This window comes from Ooceraea biroi, chromosome 12, assembly GCF_003672135.1.
Source record: "Ooceraea biroi isolate clonal line C1 chromosome 12, Obir_v5.4, whole genome shotgun sequence".
NCBI classification, from domain to species: Eukaryota; Metazoa; Arthropoda; class Insecta; order Hymenoptera; family Formicidae; genus Ooceraea; species Ooceraea biroi.
In genome coordinates this window covers 2,994,849-3,016,900 of record NC_039517.1, presented here as the reverse complement: position 1 = coordinate 3,016,900, position 22,052 = coordinate 2,994,849, and the positions used below count along the sequence as shown (strand labels likewise).

General features: G+C 47.6%; 1 protein-coding gene and 1 long non-coding RNA gene across 5 annotated transcripts; one reads left to right on the top strand and one right to left on the bottom strand.

Moving 5' to 3' along the window:
- Window positions 1-60: 60 nt before the first annotated feature.
- On the bottom strand, window positions 61-21,810 carry LOC105281547. 4 transcript variants are annotated; one of them, XM_026974059.1, is made up of 11 exons: window positions 19,817-21,810; window positions 16,004-16,217; window positions 15,736-15,853; window positions 14,759-15,620; window positions 14,192-14,640; window positions 13,947-14,056; window positions 8,104-8,232; window positions 5,954-6,052; window positions 3,783-3,961; window positions 3,508-3,703; window positions 61-2,843 (listed from the first exon to the last, which is right to left on the bottom strand). In XM_026974059.1, the coding sequence occupies exons 1-11, from the start codon at window positions 20,198-20,200 to the stop codon at window positions 1,534-1,536; spliced, it is 4,050 nt and encodes a 1,349-aa protein (XP_026829860.1). In that variant the 5' UTR covers window positions 20,201-21,810; the 3' UTR covers window positions 61-1,533. The 4 variants fall into 4 exon arrangements, with proteins under 4 accessions (XP_026829860.1, XP_026829861.1, XP_026829863.1 ...); XM_026974060.1 differs by having other exon boundaries at window positions 15,745-15,853; XM_026974062.1 differs by having other exon boundaries at window positions 21,016-21,810.
- Window positions 9,266-13,000, top strand: LOC109611110. Its single transcript, XR_002193442.2, has 2 exons — window positions 9,266-9,498; window positions 11,418-13,000. It is a non-coding gene; the product is annotated as an uncharacterized LOC109611110 (long non-coding RNA).
- Window positions 21,811-22,052: the final 242 nt, after the last annotated feature.

Genomic DNA, 22,052 nt, shown 5'->3' with positions numbered 1-22,052 from the left:
CAAGTAGCCGCAACGATTGGCAAACTGAAGAGACGAACGGAGATCGGAAAATTGCTACAATTTCGAGATAGTGCTTAATTTATTCGACAGGTATATAATACATTGATTTGATCAGCACACATGAGGGAAAGAAGAAAGAAACCACGTATCTTCGGTGAGTAATACTTGGTTTCCGCGTGTCGATATCGCTTCACTCTTTCTTCCATCTCGTATCTATCGTGTCTAAATCTATCACTCGCCTATGGAACGGATCATGAAATTAACACCCTTGTCGCGCTATGTCGCTAATGATTTTTCGCTGTATTTTCTCAAGTAAATTACCGACAATTTTTCTATCGTTATACACGGAGACGCGTGTGCACGGACCGGTACGGTCCATGCGATCTCATTTCTCGCAGCTGCTGATAAAATATATGCAATCGGCTGGAGAGCAGTGATCAGTAATAAAATATATTATGTAATCTTTAAACGCGTGTACAAATAATTCTCTCCGGAAGGAAAAAGCAATGAAAAAGATGTCACTCAAGCACAGAAGTACAGAGATGGTACAATCGCAACGTGTCTCTCTAGTCATTGGGTATACGTTGCACTTGACGCTCGTGAGCGTCAAGTGGAACGCACCCGTTGTATACAATTCTTGTGTGTGTATATTCATATAATTTTCCTGTAAAAAGAAACAAATCACGCGCGCACGCACATACACACACACACACAATCACACAAAGGTGGCAATGCTGATAAAACTCACTCGTTCAAACGTTACGGTATTTCGATAAAGTGTTACATTTTTTAAACAACTTTACAAGCGGTGATTGCCTTAAAAAGAATAATAATCGGCTTGATGCCGCAAACGAACCAACAACTTCGTTGTACGCATCAAGAAATCATTGCACGATGAATCTCAAAGATCTGGATTTTAATTTTACGCGACGAATCGTTGCATTAAGAGAAATGGAGAGAAAGAAAGAGAGGGAGGGAGGAAGGGGAAAAAACCACGAAAAACAACAGTCCTAGTCTAATTTATACAGTCGTAACGTTAAAATATGTCGTGGAATTGATTGTTAAACATCTCGCTTACTAAACTTACGCAACATCATTACACTTCGGAATTGCTTAAATCGTTTAATCGCGCATGCGTACACGGTACATTCTCGAGATGCAAAAAACGTACTTTCCTCGCACTCTCACCGTAACTCTCGACCAGGCCACGTGTTATCGTCGATCGTGTCGGTCCAAGTGTAAGAAACAGAGAGGAAGAGTGCACGCGGCGTTGCGCGGGTCAACACAACGTAAACGCAACGTATACGATACGTGTAGAACGTGTCTGCGAAAATGCAGACGCGAGAGGAATGATCACGTGCAAAAGATCCGCGATGATAAAATTCACGTCGAGAGAAACGACTCCACTGTAGGCAAGAACAGGGGATAGCGGCCGATACGATGCAACTGCCTTCGCGATTCTAAAGAAATTCGCTGCTCATTTACCGGTAGGTTGAGATAACAGGCCGCGACGGTCGATGACACGCCCGGGTGTTACTTGATCGGCTTGCCCCAGGCGAACTGCATTCCCAGACGCGGGATATCGCTGCCGGTGGACGATTCATCCTCGCTGCTGGACGCGGACGTTTCCTCGGAGATCATCGCTTCTCCGCCAGCCTCCTGAGGCCGTTGACCGCCGCCGACGCTGCATCGGTCATCGTCAGCCGCTGCCGCTGCCGCCGCTGCTGCGGCTGCCGCTGCAGCCGCCACTGCGGCGGCTACCGCGGAATTTACGGTCGACGTGGAAGACGAGGACGAGGAGGAGGACGACGATGAGGAGGGCGACGACTGATCCTTCCTGGGACGTCGTCGCGGCACCGGTGTCGAACTGAACGTTGGGGACCACACGGAGACGGCGTTCGTCGCTTCCTCCATCGTTGTCGTCGTCGTTGTCGTCGTCGCCGCGGTAACCCGTGCCGAGTCGCACGTCGTTGAAATACTCTTTGATCTCGCCCTGGTGTCCATGATCGGCCTGTTTGGCGTCAATCTGAGCGAGCCTTGTCTGGAAACGGTCGTCGGGCCTTCCGTGGACCTGGCCGCTTTCGGTAGCGCGTTTATCGAGTCCGACGCTCCCTCCTTCGACAAATCGTCAATTTCCAGAGTCCACGAGACGGAGGCGCCCTTGTCGACCATGAATTTCATCATCGATGACGAGTGTCCATCAACGTCGCCGCTACCGTTGCCGCCGCCGTTCTTGTCGGCCAGAAACGTGTGCTCCATCTGTTCCGGATCCGGAACCGACCGGGTCAGCCGTGAATTCAGCGGATTCAGCTGGTTCGCAAGAACGCTCACCCAATCGTTCTTGTTCCGCAACTTCCACTGCAACTCCTCGTTGCGTTGCGACAGTCGCTTGTTGTGCTTCGAAACTTGATGAATCGACTCGTGGAGCATCTCGTTCTCGTGCGAGATCTGCCGCTCGAAGGAATCTTTCCGCTGGAGTTGCGCCTTTAGATCCTCGCATCTGGCCTCCGCCATGTCGAGTCGCATCTGTAGAGCGTCCTTCTCCTCGATGTCGCGCCTGTAACTGTCCAGCTCCGATCGTAGAGCCGCGTTCTCCTGACTCTTGAGCTCGAGCACGGACCTCAAGGATTCGATCTCGGCCATCAACGCGGCACCTTGGTCGTGTACCACGGATCTTCTTAGCTCCTCCTTGCGCGCTAACTCGTTGATCTGTTCGGCGCGTAATTTCGCGATTGTCGCGCGATGCTCCCTCGTCATCTCATCCAATCTGACGTCGTACTTGCGTCTTTCCTCCTTCAAGGCTTCGACGAGCGCGGCGACCTGTTCCGTCCTACGTGCGTCCACTGGAAAAACCGAGATATCACAGCTTGACTTTGCTCGATTCACGCGTCTGAGCGTCGTACCTCGTATCGACAACTCGTGTCGATCTCCCTTTTCGTTTCTTTTCTTTCCAAATCTGCCTTCGTGTGCGATCTCTTTATCGTTACAACAAACAAGATACAAGATTGATCCGCTTTGTCGGGATGGTACTAGCATCGATTCGAAAAGAGCAAAAGCGTATGGAAAACTAGGCGGAGAGCACGCATCGAAGTCTATAATTAGCGGCTATCGAAACGTCGAACGTTACGTGACAACTAAATTGAGAACTAAATCCTTCGAGTGAGTTTAAAATATCTTCCGACACGCGTACGCGCCCACAGAAAAGGAAAGAAAATCAAAGATGAGAAGGAGAGGAGAAACGCGCAGTCCGAGAATCAGTCGCGACGATTCGAGATACGCGTGGGCACCACTGAATCGTTCGTCTTAATTGATGATTGTTCTACTTTATGCACCGCTATCGATTACGCTCGCGTTACCGCGTGAATAACACCGAGGATAATATATCCTCGCTTGGCATCCGATTCGACGCTCCGCCCAATCTTTTACTCCATGCGCAGATTGCACAATCGCGCGTGCTTTACTGGAAAGAAAACAAACATACGAACGAACCAAAGTATCGAGACTCACGCTCGTCGCGAAGCTGATCCAGGGCTTTACAGTGATCCTCCGCTTCCGCTTCGAGTCTCTCTTCCATGCTGACGTATCTCGCCCGCAGATCATCAATCTCCGAGAGTACGGCGGACCGCTCGTCATTCACTCTCTCGCAGTCGGCCTTCAATTTTTCCAGATCCTTCTTCAATGTCGGCGTGGCAAACGCGTCAAGCTGAAAGACACACAGTCGACGTTAGTTCGCGGCGAAAGACACGCGAGGCACGACGAGAAAAAAAACAATGCGCACGTACCTCGAACGCCAGATATTGCACGGTCACTGCGAGCGCCTGCGTGCTTCGTTCGGCCTGTTCCGCGCGGAAGGTCTCGTAGGGCACGATCGTCTGCGCGGCCTGATCTCGCATCTGCGGTGACGTCCTCGCCGTTATCGTGTAGGTATTGATATTGTGCTGAGCCTCCTTGGACTCGCGATCTGCAATCAGCGTCGCCATCGGATGCATCGTCGATTGACCACTCTCGAAAGTGTGACGCGCAAACGATCAGACCTGACCCACCTACTCGCGGACTTCACCGCGTGATCATCAATGAACGGCTCACGTGCTACGGCAATACACGGGTGTCTTGATCGTACGTAATGTGGATTCTACACTGATTTTTATTACCGATCTGCTGGACATGAACCTGTCCGTGCCTAAACGGACGAAAGATCGAAAGGCCAAAATACTTTCTGCACATTTACATCATGATGCTTTCACATCCGGAGTCAGCTTCGTCTTCGTCTGTCAAGGGAAAAGGCAAGAGGAAAGGAGAGAGAGGATCGCTCTCTCTCGATCATCACCGACCCGAGCTTGCCGCTCAATGAAGAGACGGCGGGTTAAGGTCAACTGTTACGGCGTGCGGTTCCAATTGCGGAATTGCGCCAGAAGACGCTCGAGGCGTTCGTCACGACCGACGGCCAAGAAAATTCGCCTCCTACGTATCCCTCTTGGTGGTACCTGCTGCCCCCTCCATCACGTTCACCAGAAAAACTCGAGTATTTTGGGAACGGACCTACGTAGTAGCGTCGGGATACTTATCACCAAGACGCGCGAGAAACGCGCGACGTAAACAGATTTCGGCACTGGCACTTAACAATCGCGCACGTTCTCTCCGTCTCTCGACAAATTGAGCGGCGATTCTCAAACGGAACACTCGTTTTTCGATCGATCTCGACTCGAGAGTGACGCGCGCGCCTTTGCACTCACTTTTGCGACAGATTCGTGATCGACGCCACGCGCGATTTTAATCAAGATTTGCCATTCGTAACGATCTGCTGGCCGAGAGTACGCGCTTCGACTGAATTAGCACGAGCCACGGGCCACCTCGGAGAGCTATATGCCCCCCACCTCACATCCCCAATTCGCCTTACCGTCTTCCTAAACACTCCCCTACCACGTATAATACGCAAGGTGGAATCTCCGAGATTAATAAGTGCTCGGTGTACGAAAGTTTCTTCAGGGCGGGGAGGAATCATGGATCTTTTCCTCCATCTTGGGACGCGCGAAACGCGTGTTGCCACTTGTTTCTTCCGAGAGAGCTTCCGGCACTTTGTACTTCCGGCGTCCCTGGACGCCGCAAAGTCGTTGTGCGTCGAATACCTCGGGGCCTCTCCGATTTGGGATCACTCGTCCTTAGATGGGAGGAAAGGGGACGAACACGCGAGCACGCATGCAGCGCATCGCTCATTTACGATCGTCAATGACGTCTCTCTTACATCAGGATCCGCGATGAATGTCGAATGCAGTGACGATCAACGAGAACGCAGACGACGATTGTCCCTTTAAACGCATCTCTTCAACCTCCTTTCCACTCTGTTCTTAAGGAGAGGGGCGGATCGTTGAACTCGCAGCAACTGCTTTCGCCATTCCGTATTATTGAGAACGCCGGTTCTCGATAGCAATCTCTCTCTCTCTAGTCGCGCCTAGGGTAGACCTACATAAAATCTATCGGAGGATTTTTGAAAAATCCCGAAAGGAAAGCACCGCCATCGAGACGGACAGCAGGGCGAACAGAGTGAGCAGAGTGAGTTCTAGTGCTCGGAACTATCGGGTGAAAGCCGAAAGCGACTTTCTTCGAAACAACAAGACTCGGAGTGCGACACACGCGCGTATACGAGTGAGCGCGATGCATCGCTGCGCTCAGGCAAATTAAATGCACACTTGACTCGTGTTACTCGTTCGTGTGCTGCGAAATAACCGTGGGAACTTTTTTTTTTTAGAAACTAGCCACCGCACCAAAGTGACACGGTTAATGGATTGGAAAGCACAACGTGCGAACCTTAGTTTTCACCTTATCTCGCCGCCTCTCATTTGTCTCAAATCAAACAAATGGCCAAATAAATGATCAATTAATATATTCTACGAGAGGAACGGATCACCTGACCGATCAGTATCAGGATTTGACTCGAGAAATATTTTCCACATACCTTTCATCGACAGCGCGGCGGATTTCTGTTTGACGGTGGCGTTAGCCGTTAATCTTCTCGTCATCGTGCTTGGCTTTCGCGCTGACGGTGGGCTCTTCTCTGTAAAGAGAGTGCGTTGCATTAACATGACGAGAATACGCTGAGAATACCGTTGAGCACTCTGACCGGTAACACAGTACACCGAGCTAGTACCGTCGAGCGTACGAATACCGTTTTACATTGCTCGTGTCGGATAAAACGGTTCAATCGCACGAAGATACGCGGACCTCGAGGACTTTTGCCTCGCAAACTACTTCTTTGCGGATCAGATTAAAAGTCTGCGTTGTCCACGATTACGAGGCAGAGATGCAATTCGAGACAAGGACAGTTATTCGTTTAATCTCCCATCTCAATTCGATGTCTCGGAATAATAATAACGTGATCCTTCTTTCCTGATTGAACAACCTAGTCTTGCATCCTAGATTCCAAGAGGATTTCTCTAGCTTATTTATCTTGCCTTTATCTCTCGACGGGGAAAGTACTATAGCATGGCGAGAATCTACGAAAGCGGACGTCACTGTCTCAACATCGTATACGTTACATATTAGGAGTGTGATTTAGTTTTGAGGGTTTTGCAACAGATGGCTGTAGTGTCAGTTTGTTCCAATAGCTCTTTCCGATAACTGTTGTTTCTTACAGTCTTGACATTATCCATCACATTTAGTAGCATTATAGCAATAGATGCAATAACAGTCGTGTTTGTATCATCGTAAAAATGCAACTTCCGAAACAGCATTTTCGACATGCGTTGCTTTTGTTTTTTAATCAAAACAAAACTGCGGCTGACGGTTATAGAATTCTTGTGGAAACTCATAAATTGGTGATTCTGCCCCATCAATTAAGACGTGTGAAGGACAAAGAACGCTCGGGACAACCAAGAAAGCTTGAAAATGCAGATTTGCAAGCATTATTGCACGAAAATCCAATAAAATCCACTTCAGAACTTGCCAGAGCATTACATGTTGCTCGTACAACATTTACATGAAATGGGAAAAATTCAGAAAGAAGGGAAATGGGTTCGACATGAATTATCGGAAAGTGCCATTGCGAACCGGTTGAACATTTGCATTTCGTTGATCGCCAGGCAAAAAAAGAAGAGTCTTTTGTCTCGGATTGTTACTGGGGATGAAAAGTGGATCTATTTTGATAATCCGAAACGCAGAAAATCATGGGTGGATCCAGGCGAACCATCAACATCCACTCCGAGACGCAATATTCACGGTTGAAAAGTAATGCTCTGTATTTGGTGGGATAGTGTACTATGAGCCGTTAAATCCACATGAGACTTTCACGGCTGATCGTTATCGACGCCAATTGTACAAGTTGAAGCAAGCATTGGACGAAAAACGAGCACCAATTGCGAGTAAACGACGGAAAGTGATTCTTCTTCGTGACAACGCTCGACCTCACGTTGCGTTATCAGTGAAAGAAACACCATTAGAGCTTGAATGGGAAGTCTTACCGCACCCCGCGTATTCTCCGGACATTGCTCCATGCGATTATTATTTGTTCCGGTGGATGCAACACGCTTTAGAGGATACACACTTTGATAATTTGGAAGAAGTGCGAAAATTCGTCGACGAATGGATGAACTGAAAAGAAGAGTGATTTTATCGTGGTGGAATCCATCTCTTGCCAGAAAGATGGGAAAAAGTGATAGAAAACGAAGGAAAATATTTTGATTAAGGTATTCATTCATTATCATATTTAAATACATGCGTTTTTGAGCAAAAAAAACCCTCAAAACTAAATCACACCCCTAATACATACGTTCCTTCTTACGTTTCTAATCCCCCTATCGCGCTTATCGAAAGCGAGCAAACAACACCGAGGCAAGTGACGAGAAGAAAGAAAGAAGGAGATTTTCCAAAAGAGATTCTTTAAAGAGATACCCGAAACGAAACACGTGAAACGACGATGAAACTCTGATGCGCTCCGCCGTTCGTCGTGGCAACGGAGCAACGCGAAACCGGAAGTACGCGACGGTGCTCTCGTTTCTCCCGTCCCTCCCGACCATCCCTGATCACCAAACGGACGTTACGCGCGCGCGGACGGATGCGATTACCTAATAATACGTTAAATGACGCGCCAGCAGATACGCAGATATTTACCGAGTTCCACCGTCGTCACATCGATGCAGTTTTTCTTCGCGTCGAAACTGTTGACGCGGACCGGATGATGACTGGCGTGGCCGTTTGACGCGAACCTCCTGGGCGGGTTTGCCGACGTCGGTGATCTCTCTGAAAACATCACGAGGATCGCAACGTGAGACAAAGATAGGCAAAAGATATTGGAAATTCGATTGACGATTGAGAAGAGCGAGATTGACAGATGCGTGTGGACCTTTGGTAAATCGGATCCAAACGATCAACCGAACCGACAGAGGAGGGAAAACGCAGGTGGTAGGTAGTCGGGCCGCGTAACGATTGTACCGCGCCGGGACATGGCGGAAGAGTCACCGAATCGCGTAGTCGCTCTGTCATCTACCTCGTTTAAAGCTGCCTAGACGCATTTTGCTCGAGTCCCGAGCAAAATCCGTCCTCCTCGGATGCGGTCTGCTCTTCGATCCCTGTTGTCCCATAGTGCGAGCACTCAGTCCTCTCAGCTTCTCTTCATCGCGTCGTTCCGCGCGTTAAATCGTTCGTGATGCTCGTCAACGGGAATGCGACTGACTCGTCCTGTCGCGTTCTGCGTACTAGGCGTGAGGATCGGCCGGTCGTCGCCGTCATCGTCGTCGTGGCGACATTCCCCGGCGCGAAGCCGATCACGTCGAACATCTTCCGTCTCCACGATCGATCGCGCGGTTTTCCGCTTCGTTCTGAATTCCGGTACCGTCCTCTCTTGTATCAGTGTCCCGATATACGACCGTCACGATGCAATCGGTACATCACGTAAAATCGTACATCACGTTTCACCAATTGTCACAAGCGCCACGAGCAATTACACATCGGCACAAGTTGTACAAGTGTGCTTCTTGGCACACCTTGACAATTTCCACGCACCGTAAATCAATCGCTCGGAACTCCGTGGAGCGCTCCTGTAATTTTCCGCCAAAAAGACCATCGCATACTTTGGCGCGATTAAACGATTATGCGATCTCGGCGGTCGCCAATTCCGACGACGATTGCGTAAGGCCGCGCACACTGGCTCGAGGGACCGGTAGTCGCATATCGATAGTCGTCGGCCTTGGCAACGCACGTGGTAGTCGCTCGGTCGAGTGCACCTGCGGCTGCCGTTGCCGCCACCGCTGCTGCTGCTGTTGTAGTTCTTGTTGTTGAAAAAAATGGAAAAAAAGGCGGTAGAAGAAAAGGCATGCAAACGACAAAGATGCGTCACGACGATGCACAGAGTAAAGGAAACGCGGCGGCTGCGACGACGACGATGACGACAACCCAAGGCCGGAAATAAACACCGCGAGTGGCGTTGACCCGTGTGCGACTGTCGATGTGTCGACGCGCGATGCAATGCCGTTAATGCAGGCCAATGTGACGAATCCGGATCCGCAGGTACACAGAAAAAAAGTGTCACATCAAAACTTATATACTTGTATATACGCAACAATATTTATAATCTTCGTAAAAGAATTTAATAATCTTGAATTTCAACTATATTATAATCTTATTTCAATATTATATTGGGTTGGCCAAAAAGTAATTGCGTTTTTTTTTATATAAATAAAAGGCGAATTTTTCATGGGAAACAAAAACTTTATTAAACAATATATTGTCCATTTTGTTTGATTATCTTTTGCCATTTTTCAGGCAACTTCATGATTCCGCGCTCAAAAAAGTTCTTATCTTTTTCAGCAAAAAACAATTCCAACAACGATTTCATATCCTCGTCAGCAGTAAAGGTTTTACCATTCAAGGCGTTTTGCAAAGAACGAAACAAATGGTAATCTGATGGTGCCGGGTCTGGCGAATATGGTGGATGTGGTAACACGTCCCATCCAAGCTGCAACAATTTTTCACAAGTGACTAAACTTGTACGTGGTCTAGCGTTACATGGTGAAACACAACACCTTTGCGATTCACCAATTCTCGACGTTTCTGTTTGATGGCATCGTTTAATTTATCCAGTTGACGACAGTATACGTCTGAATTAATGGTTTGATTCCTTGCAAGCAGCTCAAAATACACAATACCTTTAAAGTCCCACCAGACTGACAGCATAATCTTTCTTTGGTGAATATCTGCTTTTCAAGTGCTTTCAGCAGGTTCATCACGCTTGCTCCACCATCTTTTTCGTTTGACGTTGTTGTAGACGATCCATTTTTCGTCGCCTGTTATCATACGTCTCAAAAATCGATCATTTTCCTCACGTTTCAAAAGAGAATCGCAGATGTCAATACGCTTAGTGAGATGAATTTCTTTGAGCTCATGTGCTACCCAAATATCGAGCTTACTAATGTATCCAAGTCGTTTTGAATGGTTTTCAACACTCGATTTCGATATGTTAAGATTCTCGGCAATCTCTCGTGTCGTTAAACGCCGATTCGAATCGATCAGTGCCTTTATTTTGTCATCATCAATTTCGATTGGCCTTCCTCAGCGTGGTGCATCTTTCACATTAAAATCTGCAGATCGAAATTTAGTAAACCAATTTTGACACTGCCGCAGTTTTAAAGCATCTTCGCCATATACATCAGATAACTTTTTATGAGCTTGCACAGCGTTTTTCCCTTTTCGGAAGTAATAAAACAAAATATGAGGAAAATGTTCTTTTTGATTTTCCATTTTGAAATCGACGGCAAACAAACAATCGTTAACGAAATCGTGTACTTTCTTTTTGTAAAACAAGCTTGAACTGTGAGTTGTTAAGCTACATAATGAATTTGCGGTTTAGAATGAAGTTAGTTACATTTCAAGATATGTATGTCCATCTATTGGAAAAAAACGCAATTACTTTTTGGCCAACCCAATAGTTGTCACCTGAAGAATACAATATACTTATTTTCTCGACTAGAAAATGCGTCAAATAATAACGGAATAAGATCGTGGTCGTGGAGGTAAGAGACGTATTTTCACGTTGACGGGATTATATCTTATATCTATTATTTATTATATGCACAATTATCACACTCTAGTAAATTGTTAACCTCCACGCGAAGACAGCCGCGCGATGGTAATCTAAACTGAACATAACGCACAAAGCGAAAACAGTTTGAAAATGTTATTTTCTATTTAACATTGTTTCCTTTCTATTCAAGAAAATTATTCTTAAATAATAAAAATATATTTTTCTTGACTGAACTATACAAAATTGCTTTATTCAAAAATTGTTTTCTTCGTTTAACGTGATATAATTTCATTATTTCATTTTAGTTGAAATTCAAGATTATTAAATTCTTTTACGAAGATTATAAATTGTTGCGTATATACAAGTATATAAGTTTTGATGTGACACTTACTTTTTTTCTGTGTAGGCACCGTTCACCGTTCACAATCGATGTGGTGGCTCGACCACCGAGTCTGGACGACAAATCGCCAGTAATTAGCAGCAAACGATATAACGATAAATCACCTCAGTTTCTGTGAACAAATCGAACGGTCCGTGCCGCGAGTTTACGAAACTCGTGCCGCATTCACACGTGTGTAATCGTAAGTGGCGGTATATCGAAGCAGCAACACGCCCGCGGTAAACGGTAAGACGATAGCGAAAAGAAATAGGTCACGACGAAAGAAGGGCGAGGAGAAGCACGATCGCGCAACGAGAATCTATAAACGGGGAAGGGATCAATGTGCCGCTCGTCGATCCGGGCCACCGCCTGGACGACCGTGGACGCGCGCTCTTCCTGCGCTCCTCTCGTTCGATGGCCCGTTCTCACTGACAGCGATGCATGCACAGCTTGTCAGCGTCTCCCTTCTCACCGTCCCGCACACGCGTACGTTCCCTATACGCCCCGCTATTACCGCACTCCCCGGTGACCCGAAAAACACCAAGCGCGACAAGTGCATCAACGGTAATGCGTGCGCACGCGCGCAGCGGTCCAGAACGGTCCGCCAAAGACTACCGACCGGATGATGGATGCTGGCTGCTGGATGCTGGACTGGCTGGACGCGACCGCGAGCCAAGCCCGCGCGATAGGAGCGACGCCGATAAGAGAGGCGGTAAAGTTGCTCGATTACGGTTCCTTGTCGACGGCCCGAGCACTTTACCGCTGCACCAGTCGCACGAGAGTGCTGCGAGTCGATAACAACACTTTGCCTTTCTCTCCCGTAGGTAAACTGCGCGCAAAGGATAGCATCGGGTCTCGCGATCAGTAGATGTTTGCGCGTTTTGTTCCCGTTCTTGCTGTCTCTCCGAGATCAAGCATCGAGCCCTCGCGTTACGCGATTATGCGATCGTCTATCGATTAATAACACAGGAATACAAATACGGGTCAGCTTTTGGACCCGAAAAGACAAGAACGTTTCTTAACGTATTTTCGCGCGCTGAATTCAAATCCGTTGTGTTTTTCGCTGGGCCGTCAGATTTTTGAGATTTAACCAAACTGTTTCCCAAGATTTCTTACGCCAAAATAAAAGAAGGGATTTTTGTAGGACCTGATATAAAAAAATTGATGGATGACGACAAGTTTACGCAATGTTTATCGGCCGCAGAAGCCGCAGCATGGACATCATTTAAGAGCGTCGTTCGTAATTTCCTCGGTAAACATAAAAGTGACAACTACAAGTAAATTGTCGCAGATCTATTGCAAAATTACAAGAGAATTGGTGCTCGTATGTGGTTAAAAATTCATTTTCTACATTCCCACCTTGATTTCTTCCCGGAAAATTTAGGCGATACGAGTGACGAGCAGGGCGAACGGCTTCATCAAGATTTGCAGAGAATCGAGAAGAACTACCAAGGTTTTTGGGACGAGGGCACGATGAGCGATTATTGTTGGACTCTGTTACGTGAAACAGAGTCAGAACAATACAAACGACGTTGTTACACCGCACTACACTTCTCAATTTTGATTTTTTATTAAATAAAATGACCATTTATGGTCGAAAATAGCAAAAACAGTCATTTCATTTACCTCAAAAACCTGACGACCTAGGAAAAAACGGACTACGGATTCGGAATCAGCGTCGAAAATTATCTTAGAAACACCTTTTGGTTGCTCAGGTCCAAAACCGTGTATTCCTGTGTAATCAAACTCCTCACATCTCGGTAATTAGATTCTACCGCTCATTTAAGGACGTTCATCGGCTAATCGATTTTCTATATATTTGCTTGAAACTTGGACCATATACCATTAATAGTGTTATTTATATACCTGCTCAGTTGTAAGAACCGTGCCCGTACCAAAGTCGAGATATTCAATGTCAAAGTTACGAATTTTAACATGTAAGGTATAGGCGAAGCGTGTTCTAGAGAGATATTTTAATTTCTTACGGCAGAAATTGTTTATGTATTTTGTTAAAAAGTTAATATATGATTCATGACGATGTTAGGAATGGCATATTACAAGATGGAGACACGTAGCGGTATCCTTTATGCGTAATTATAATTCAAAGTTCTTCATCTGACAGTATTTCGAAGCATGTCGCTATGTGGAAGGAGAGTCGCCATGGAAAAGTGTACAGTCTACGCTAAACGTCATGAAGTAAGGAGGGGGTCGCGCTATACGTGGAAAGAGAGCCGAACGTGCGCAAAACTTTTGGCTACGATTACAACCGATGAACGTCCTTAACAGTGTGCGATTAAAAATCATCAATCGTTTCGCTCTCCAACCATTAGTCATTCCGCTACGTCAGCAACAACGTCGAAGTAATTAATATTGATATCCAATCGAAAATTATTTTTGCCAAAATCGTGCAACGAGACGCACGAAATAACGAGTTGTACTACCGATACTATACCGATCGAATTGTACTCGCTACTTGAGAACGTGGCAAATCATGTGTGTAAGAAGAGAGAAGAGAAATTTATCGAGATATCGAGATAAAGAAAGGTATCAACTCACTCGGCATATCCTTAGTTGGGCCGCTGCTGAGATCGCTCATGGAACTACGGACCGAACTTCTGGCCGTTTCCTGCGTCGGTGACTTCATTTCCTGCCAGCCGCGCATTCTCCTAAGATTGACATTGTTTACAGAGATCTCTTTTTGCAAAGAATTTGCATCGTGTGTTACGCGCATCAATTTTATTATTGTCTCGCAGAGGATACGAAAAAACAAAAGAGAAAGGCAAGGTTTATTTTGAGCTCACCGTTTGTCCTTATTGCTGTTATTGTTGGCGTCGCCGGCTTTCTTGGACGTCGGTCTCGAGATAGAGGGTGACAAAGCGAGATTCTGCAACACCCTCGATTTGACTTCCTTCCTGGCTGATCTGGTCCTTTGCTCGGTTTTCCCAGCCTCTATCTTGTTCATCACCGCGTCCCAGCGTCCACCCTTCCTGGTCGATCTTTGAGAGCGCCGTGCCTCCTTGTCCGCGTCATCCTTCGAGGAGGACTCGATCATCGCCTTAATCTTGGAGACGACGTTTCTCTTGGGCATCTTGTATTTCTTCAAAGGCACCGAATTATCGGCCTTGCTCGCCGCCGCCGGTTTGGCGGCTCTCGTGTTCTCGTTATTCTCCATTTTCTCCGTAACCTTGACTTCCGCCGAGATCGTAGCGTCGTTCACACCACTCGTTTCGTCCGTCGGTTTTACGGGAATCTTTAGAGGAAGAGGCACACGAGCATCTCAATAGAGAGGATGTTTGAGAAAAGTACAAAGAATCCAGTCGCCCCGCGGTTAGGGGCTAGCGCTGCTAGTCGAGCGCGAGTTAACGTACCTGCAGGTAATCCATTATGACGACGTTCGCCGCTTGGGTTGGCGAGGGTTGGCTCCTCTGCGAGAGTTCGGTGTCCCCGGTGTCGGGAGTGTGATCCTCGTTCTCCTCGGGCGCTTGCTCGGGCGCCTGCAACTTGTCCAAGTCCGAATATATGCCGCTCGAGTCCATCTCCTCGGCGGTGAAGCTGGGACAGACGCGCTCGCCCGGGGCGCAAAACAACGTGCCGTCAATCACTTGGGCCTTCCTGTCGCCGCGCACGATCTCCTCGTGCGCGTCGGCGTCGCTCTCGGTGAAGAAATCCGAGTCGGTCATCGGATCGTGGCGACAGGGCGCGGGTAGGTTGACCGGTGGCACCGCCATCGACGGTGGATCCGCGCCACGGCTGGCCGGTCGCGAGTTCTCGCCGTCACCCTGGTAGCCAGCCTCCAGACTGGTGATGCTCGTAACCGACGTGACGAAGCTCGCCGGCACGCTACCACCGCGGATCGGTTCCGCGGGTTTCGGGTCGAGCGGCAGCTCCTCGGGCGACGGTGTCCTCTCGCTGCAACCCTCCTCGGCCGGTTCCACGTCCGCCAACGGCCTCGTCGACGCGGACGCTCGGGTCAGCGCCAATTTTGAGCCGGCCGAGCCGGTCAGATTCTCGCAGGATGGCGTCCTCGAGCACTCGAGTGCCACCGTGAAATCGGTCATCTGGTCCGGCGTCAGTATACCGAGGCTCTCATCGTGCTCGAACGAGTTCTGCTTGTTGAGCATCAAATAGTGCGACGTTGCGCTCGCGTCATTGTAATTGCTCAGGCCCGATTCCACGAGGCAGTTGTCGCCCACGTCCTCGATCATGCTCAGCTGAGAGTCTTCGAGTAGCCTGCTCGAGTGGCAACAAGAAAGAACGAGTGTGCAATATTCGTCGCGCGCGCGCACGTGTGTGTGTGTGTGTGTGTGTGACGTTCAATTGAATTCCAACGACAAGATTTACTTACGATCCATACCTAAACAGACTGCTTTTCTCCTCGCTAAGATGCACCAATTGTTGCACGTCATTCTCGTCAATGTCCCACGCGGGTGATATCGAAAATGTCTGATCCGTTTTCGAATCAGCTGAAACGGAAATTTCGCGCGTTTCTTCAATCGTAAATTTGTCAACTGTTTTATTAACCGAATTTGTATCGAGAACAAAATATATATAAAATATATACATATTTTATTTATTTATTTATTTACTTATATATATTGTATAATAGAAATTACTTTTAATACTGGGTGACGATGTTGCGAATCCCGCAGAGAACTTGTCCCGCGGAGCAGGCGGTTCCTCCTCGGTGTTAACGAACTGAAAGCAACCCGAGAAGATGGTGGAGCGGCGATTTCCCGACAGGAGCCTCGACGTCTCGAGTACTCTTGATTTCGGGAAGAAGGACGGTCGTGCTGCCCGTGGAACAGGTATCCGACTCTCCCCTACGTTCTGCGAACGAAAAGATACCACCGATGGAGTAAAAACAATCCGCGAATGTCTTTTCTCTTTTCCTCTGTCGCCCCGGCAAAGCCGATCGCAGAGGGGTCGAGTACCGGCGTGCCGTTGCGCCCTTGGCCCACTTCCTAAAATAAAGGTGAGCTTTACCCACCCCTCGAGAATCGAATCAAAAGTCAGGCCTCGCAGTGTCGACCGGTCAATTGAATTTCAAGTTGGCGACTGTCATTGTCAGCTTTTCCTCGAGCGACCGACTCCTCTCCTCTTTCTCTTCTCGTATGCCGGCGAGATCAACCGCGCACACGAGCTTCGTACGGTTCTTCCGCCACGCCGCGCCGCCGGGCAAGCAACGAGAACGATTACGACCGATCGTCGGTTTCGTTCTTCCTCAAGCAAGTTGCGAGTCGCTCAAGAGCATGACGTAAAGCGACGAGTGTCACTTTACAAATATTTTCCAGTGCTTCATCGGCACGATAGCAGACTGCGCGTAAACTGCTAGCATGTCCGTCGACAATGGTCGAGATATCATCGACGTGAGAAACGGGATACCGCGTAACCGACGAGTGCGTTCGTTCACCGATAGAACGTGTGCGGCGTGTGGACGACGTTCTATCGTTGGAGCTGAGAACTGGGTTACTGCGAATGCGAACCGCTACGCGGGTCGGGCTCCTATCCCGGCCGTAAATTGTCGACGGATCCTTTTCTTCTCATCGCGGTATCTTTGATTCTTAAGTCCAACTTCTAAATTACATCCTCTTTCTTGCTCTTTTATGTTGTTTTTTTTTCATGTGCGAGCAACAAGTTTCTCGAGAATGATATCATTCGCTACAGATTGCTCGAACAAGCGTTTCGAGTGATACATTTCGGGATATCATAGCGGGATACCTCGCGTACGGATGTTTCTGCCAGTGTACATTTCGTTAGAATCAACAGAAGCTACACGCGAAACGGTAATGTAATGGGTCAGCAATCATCACGGTCACATCAGTTTCCTGCCGTGCCTTTCACATCCTTGGATCTTTATCCGCGCGTTATTGAAATTTATTTTCTTGCGCGGGTGCGACGCTTTACGCACAGATGTCGAAGTATGCAAACGCGGACAACATATCGCGACGACATATCGCGGCAATAAAATACCAAGGTGAAAAAAAAGGAACAAAAAAGCGGCAGAGTCGAGCGACTTGGATCATTGCGCGGCCAGGAAGGCGAACGTGAGTCGGATTAAGAAGTCCCAGGCATGAATTTTGCATGCTGCGTACTCTGTCCGGCCAGTGTATCCACGATACGACGAACGGACGTAGGAGAAGAGCCGAATCGAGTTTATCCTCGGAGCTCGCTTAATTCGCGTCAATTTGCGCCAACGCGTGTCCACGTCACGGTTTGTTAGTTTTTCGAGGCGAGCGCATCCTAGCGCGTCCGTGTTTCTCGGATCAATTACAATGTAAACTAATTTCAAGGCGTTTCTTCTCCATCCTCGAGAGATCCCGGGAGCAATCAACTACGAACTGAATGATAACGCACGGGTTTCGAGTATCGCTCGTTCGCTTTCCGTTCGGATGGAATTTTCGAGATATCCGCAGACACGTTACGGTGCGATTTTCACGTCGCAATTATTGGGTCGTCCGGAAAGTTCGTGCCGATTTTTAATAGATGGCGTTGGAACATGTCTGAATATACCAATGTTATTGAAAACATACGATTTATATACACATGCTTAAAGGTGACATTTCAACGCATCTTTAGGAAAAAAGTTGTTTCAGATAAATTGATTCGTGTCAGTTTTGTACTCTTTTGAAGATGGAAGAAAACAAAGAACATTTTAGACACTTGATGCTTTTCTATTACCGGAAAGGCAAAAATGCCTCACAAGCAACAAATTCGATATGTTCTGTTTACGGAGAAGGCGCTTTAGCTGAAAGAACCGTACGTAAGTGGTTCGCTAAGTTTAGAGCTGGTGATTTTAACCTTAAAGACCAAGAACGCTCGGGCAGACCCTCTACTACTGATGATGACCAAATCAAGACACTGATCGAGAATAACCCGCGCTACACGACACGTGAATTAGCAGAGATACTGAAAATATCGAAAACCACTGTCCACGATCATGTAGTGAAGCTTGGTTACGTAAGTCGCTATGATGTATGGGTTCCGCATAATTTGGCCGAAAAAATGTAATGGATCGCATTTCCATCTGCGACTCGCTGTACAAGCGCAACGAAAACGTACCATTTTTGAAGCAATTAGTGACGGGTAACGAAAAATGGATCATTTACAACAATGTAGAACGAAAAAGATCCTGGGGTAAGCGAAATGAACCAGCATTAACCACTCCGAAAGCCGGCCTTCATCCAAAAAAAGTCATGCTCTGTGTCTGGTGGGTTTGGAAAGGAATCCTATATTATGAGCTCCTACCACACAACCAAACGATAAATGCAGATAAGTACTGCTCGCAACTGGACGAATTAAAGACAGCGATTCAGGAAAAAAGTCCAGAATTAGCTAATAGGAAGGGCGTCGTGTTCCATCAGGACAATGCCAGACCTCATGTTTCTTTGACTACCCGACAAAAATTGTTGGAGTTTGGCTGGGATGTGCTACCTCACCCACCGTATTCACCAGACATTGCACCTTCAGACTTTCACTTATTTAGGTCTTTGCAAAATTCTCTTAGCGGCAAGAACTTCAACTCTTTGATCGACATAAAAAACCACCTTGAGGAGTTTTTCGCCGAGAAACCTAAGAAGTTCTGGGAGAATGGAATCTTCCAGTTGCGTGAAAGATGGACAAAGGTTGTGAAACAAAACGGTGCATACATAAGTCAATAAATATTTATCGACATAAAAAAATGTTGCCTTTGAATTTTCCTTCAAAATCGACACGAACTTTCCGAACGACCCAATACTTTGGATTTACGTGTTATGCAATTACGTTAACGCGCGTGTAACAGTACGACTCGCGAGACGGGCTATCGACTATAGGCTATCGCGTGGCTGCCCGTTTGCCTGCCTGCCTGCCTTCCTGCCTGCTCGCTTGCCTGCCTGTTTGCCTGCCTGCCTGCCTGTCTGCGCGTACTTTTGTCTTGACAATTGATTATAATTTCAATGGAACGCATTCCCACGTTTACGATTGAATCCGCCGCCGAATTCCACCTGCCTGTAAAACAAACAGTAAAATCAGGCGTCGCGTTCGTTTTTTATTGAGAAACGATTATTCCTGCGACGTTTATTACATGTAATTGATACGACTCCTGTCTCGTTTGTACGTTTCCAACGTGTTACATAAGTGGCAGAACCTGTTGAACCGTTATCAGTGTCAATGTCAGCGGCATGCGCCGAAAATCGAACGTATAAACATCATGTTCCTGTACATTACGTCACCGACGCGCCCGTGATTTACGCGAATTTACACGAGACACCTTACGGAAATGTCGAAACGCAACCTTCGTAGATAAGCCTGTCGCAAACACCGTCGTTCCTTCGATATATCCGATACTCCCATATGCGGCCGATTGTTTGCTCGTTCGCGACATTCTTCTAGGTAACTACGCTGCGAAGCAAGCGATCGCGTCTGAAAAATGAGAAAAGATATAATACCTCGCGACATTGGCGTCTCTCTCGAACGGCACTAATCAGCTCGCGAGTTTCCCACAAGACACGACACCGTGCGCGCGCGCGCGCGCTCGCTCGACAGTTTTCCCCGACGGAAAGCAAGGAAAGATGAGAGAAAAGTGGGAGAGACAAGAAGATCGCGCGGGATCGCGCGAGTACGCAAAGCGCGAAGGATCGATAACGACTGACGAGTCGTAGCGCGAGTGTACGATGATAAAACGTTCCGGATTCGCCTTGCGATTCCCCAGCGCTACACCTGCTGTGTACCAGTGCCGCGGTCGTCGTCACCACCACCACCGCCGCCACCACCACCACCGCCACTGCTACTATTGCCACTAGACGCGTGTTTGTAGCCAAGCGAGCGAGCATACGCGCCGGCACGTTGATCGTAACAACGACGACGATGACGACGATGATGAACACGGGACGTCTCGAGGACAATTATTCCATTCTGTTTGAACGCTCGACTGTTACATTCACCAAACCGTGAATCCGTACATGCAACGGGCGTCGATCGCGAAAGCAACGTTGAAACCGGCTCCGATCTCCGGCTCGATAGTGTAAATACAATGCATGACTTGACAAATCGAGCATCAATCAAGTTTGTACAGCGATTATCCACCGAATCTGCCTCTCTCTCTCTATCGTTTACGTAACGCACGTTCGACACGATTAGAAAATTGTCACAAACACGTTGTCATGTGTAATCGTGTTTGCGCGTGTAAATGGAACACTGGGAAATTCGCCAATGTCCAGATTCTATCTACCCGCGTCTGCGCCGTCCGCGGTGAAACGTGCTCTAAATTATGTAAAAGTAGCATCGTACCTCACTCGCGTGCGTGCAATTCGACCGTGGATCGTTTCGCGATCGTTGCAATTCGCTCTTTCTCTATACGATGATACAAATACGATGCAATAACGATAATGACGAGTATCGTCATTCGCCGTTCCCGACATCACTCTCATCACACACTTGTTTATCGATTCGATTCCGCTCCCTTGACGCTCTCGTACGCGTAATATCAATTTGCTCGGAACCGGTGTCTCTTGCTCGCCCTTGTCGGCGAGGTACGTCGCCGTTATCAACGTTTACACCCCGCAATCTCCCGTCTCGTCGAGATGGGAGACGATCGTTCGAATCAACGGAAAAGGAAAGAAAGTAAGAAAGCTCGCGCGGGTCTTACCTTGGCCATGTCGCCGTGGGTGGGACACCTCGACGATTCGGCGCTCGATTCTATCAGCTTTGTCCCGGACGCCCGTTCCCCGCGATCGTGGTCAAGTACGACGCGAGGGTCCCGCGATTGGCATTCCCGTCGTCGCTCTCCTCTCCACCGGCGAATCCCCTTGCCACTTATTATGCCCTAGCGTTAACGGCGTAACGACTCTCGCGCGACGCTGACTTGACGCGCGGTTTGCGTCGCGCCACCGATCCCTCGCAAACGCGACGACGCTCTCTCGACGTCGGCGTCGTCGTCGACCAATGTTATTGATCGACGCCGCGCGGAGGCGTCGCTGTCCATCGCCATCGTTTCGCGGTGGAAGAGAGTAGGGGATGGAATTCGCAAGTCCAAGTACCCCCCGCGAATGTCCGAAGGACGCGTAGGCGGCGGGGGAAGAAGGGGAAAGGTTCGCTTCAAATTGTGCGTGTGTGAGGATGCGCCGCGCGGTCACGAGCTTGCCAAGTCATAACGCCGACACGCTGTCGGTCGTTATCGAGACACGCAATAAAGTACACACAAGTGTTAAATTTTTAAAACAACTAAACAAAGTGTAAAAATTACACATTGTGCACCTATTTTTAATTTTACACAATAGATATGTTCCGTATTATTAGTGACAAGTTTTATCTGTTAAACTTTACAGAGAACTATGTTGAGAGTAAAGATGTATGTAAAAATAACTTTTTTTTCGAGTTAATTTTATCATTAAGAATATGTTGATTTTACATAAAATTTATTTCAAATTACTTCGCAGTTTGCATTCATTTTGGGTTAAAATATTAACATGTGTCACCATTTAACATATCCATATCATGTTAAATTAACACAAAAATTTATGTGGACCGTTTGGGACATGTGATATCTGTTACATTTAACACAAATGTTTCACCTGTGTATATCTATATTCATCTTTACCATACCTTGTATGTTGCATGTACATACATACTACCCGGCAATCGCCGTCGCGCGCGTGAACCTGCAAAAACACCCCGGGAGACGTC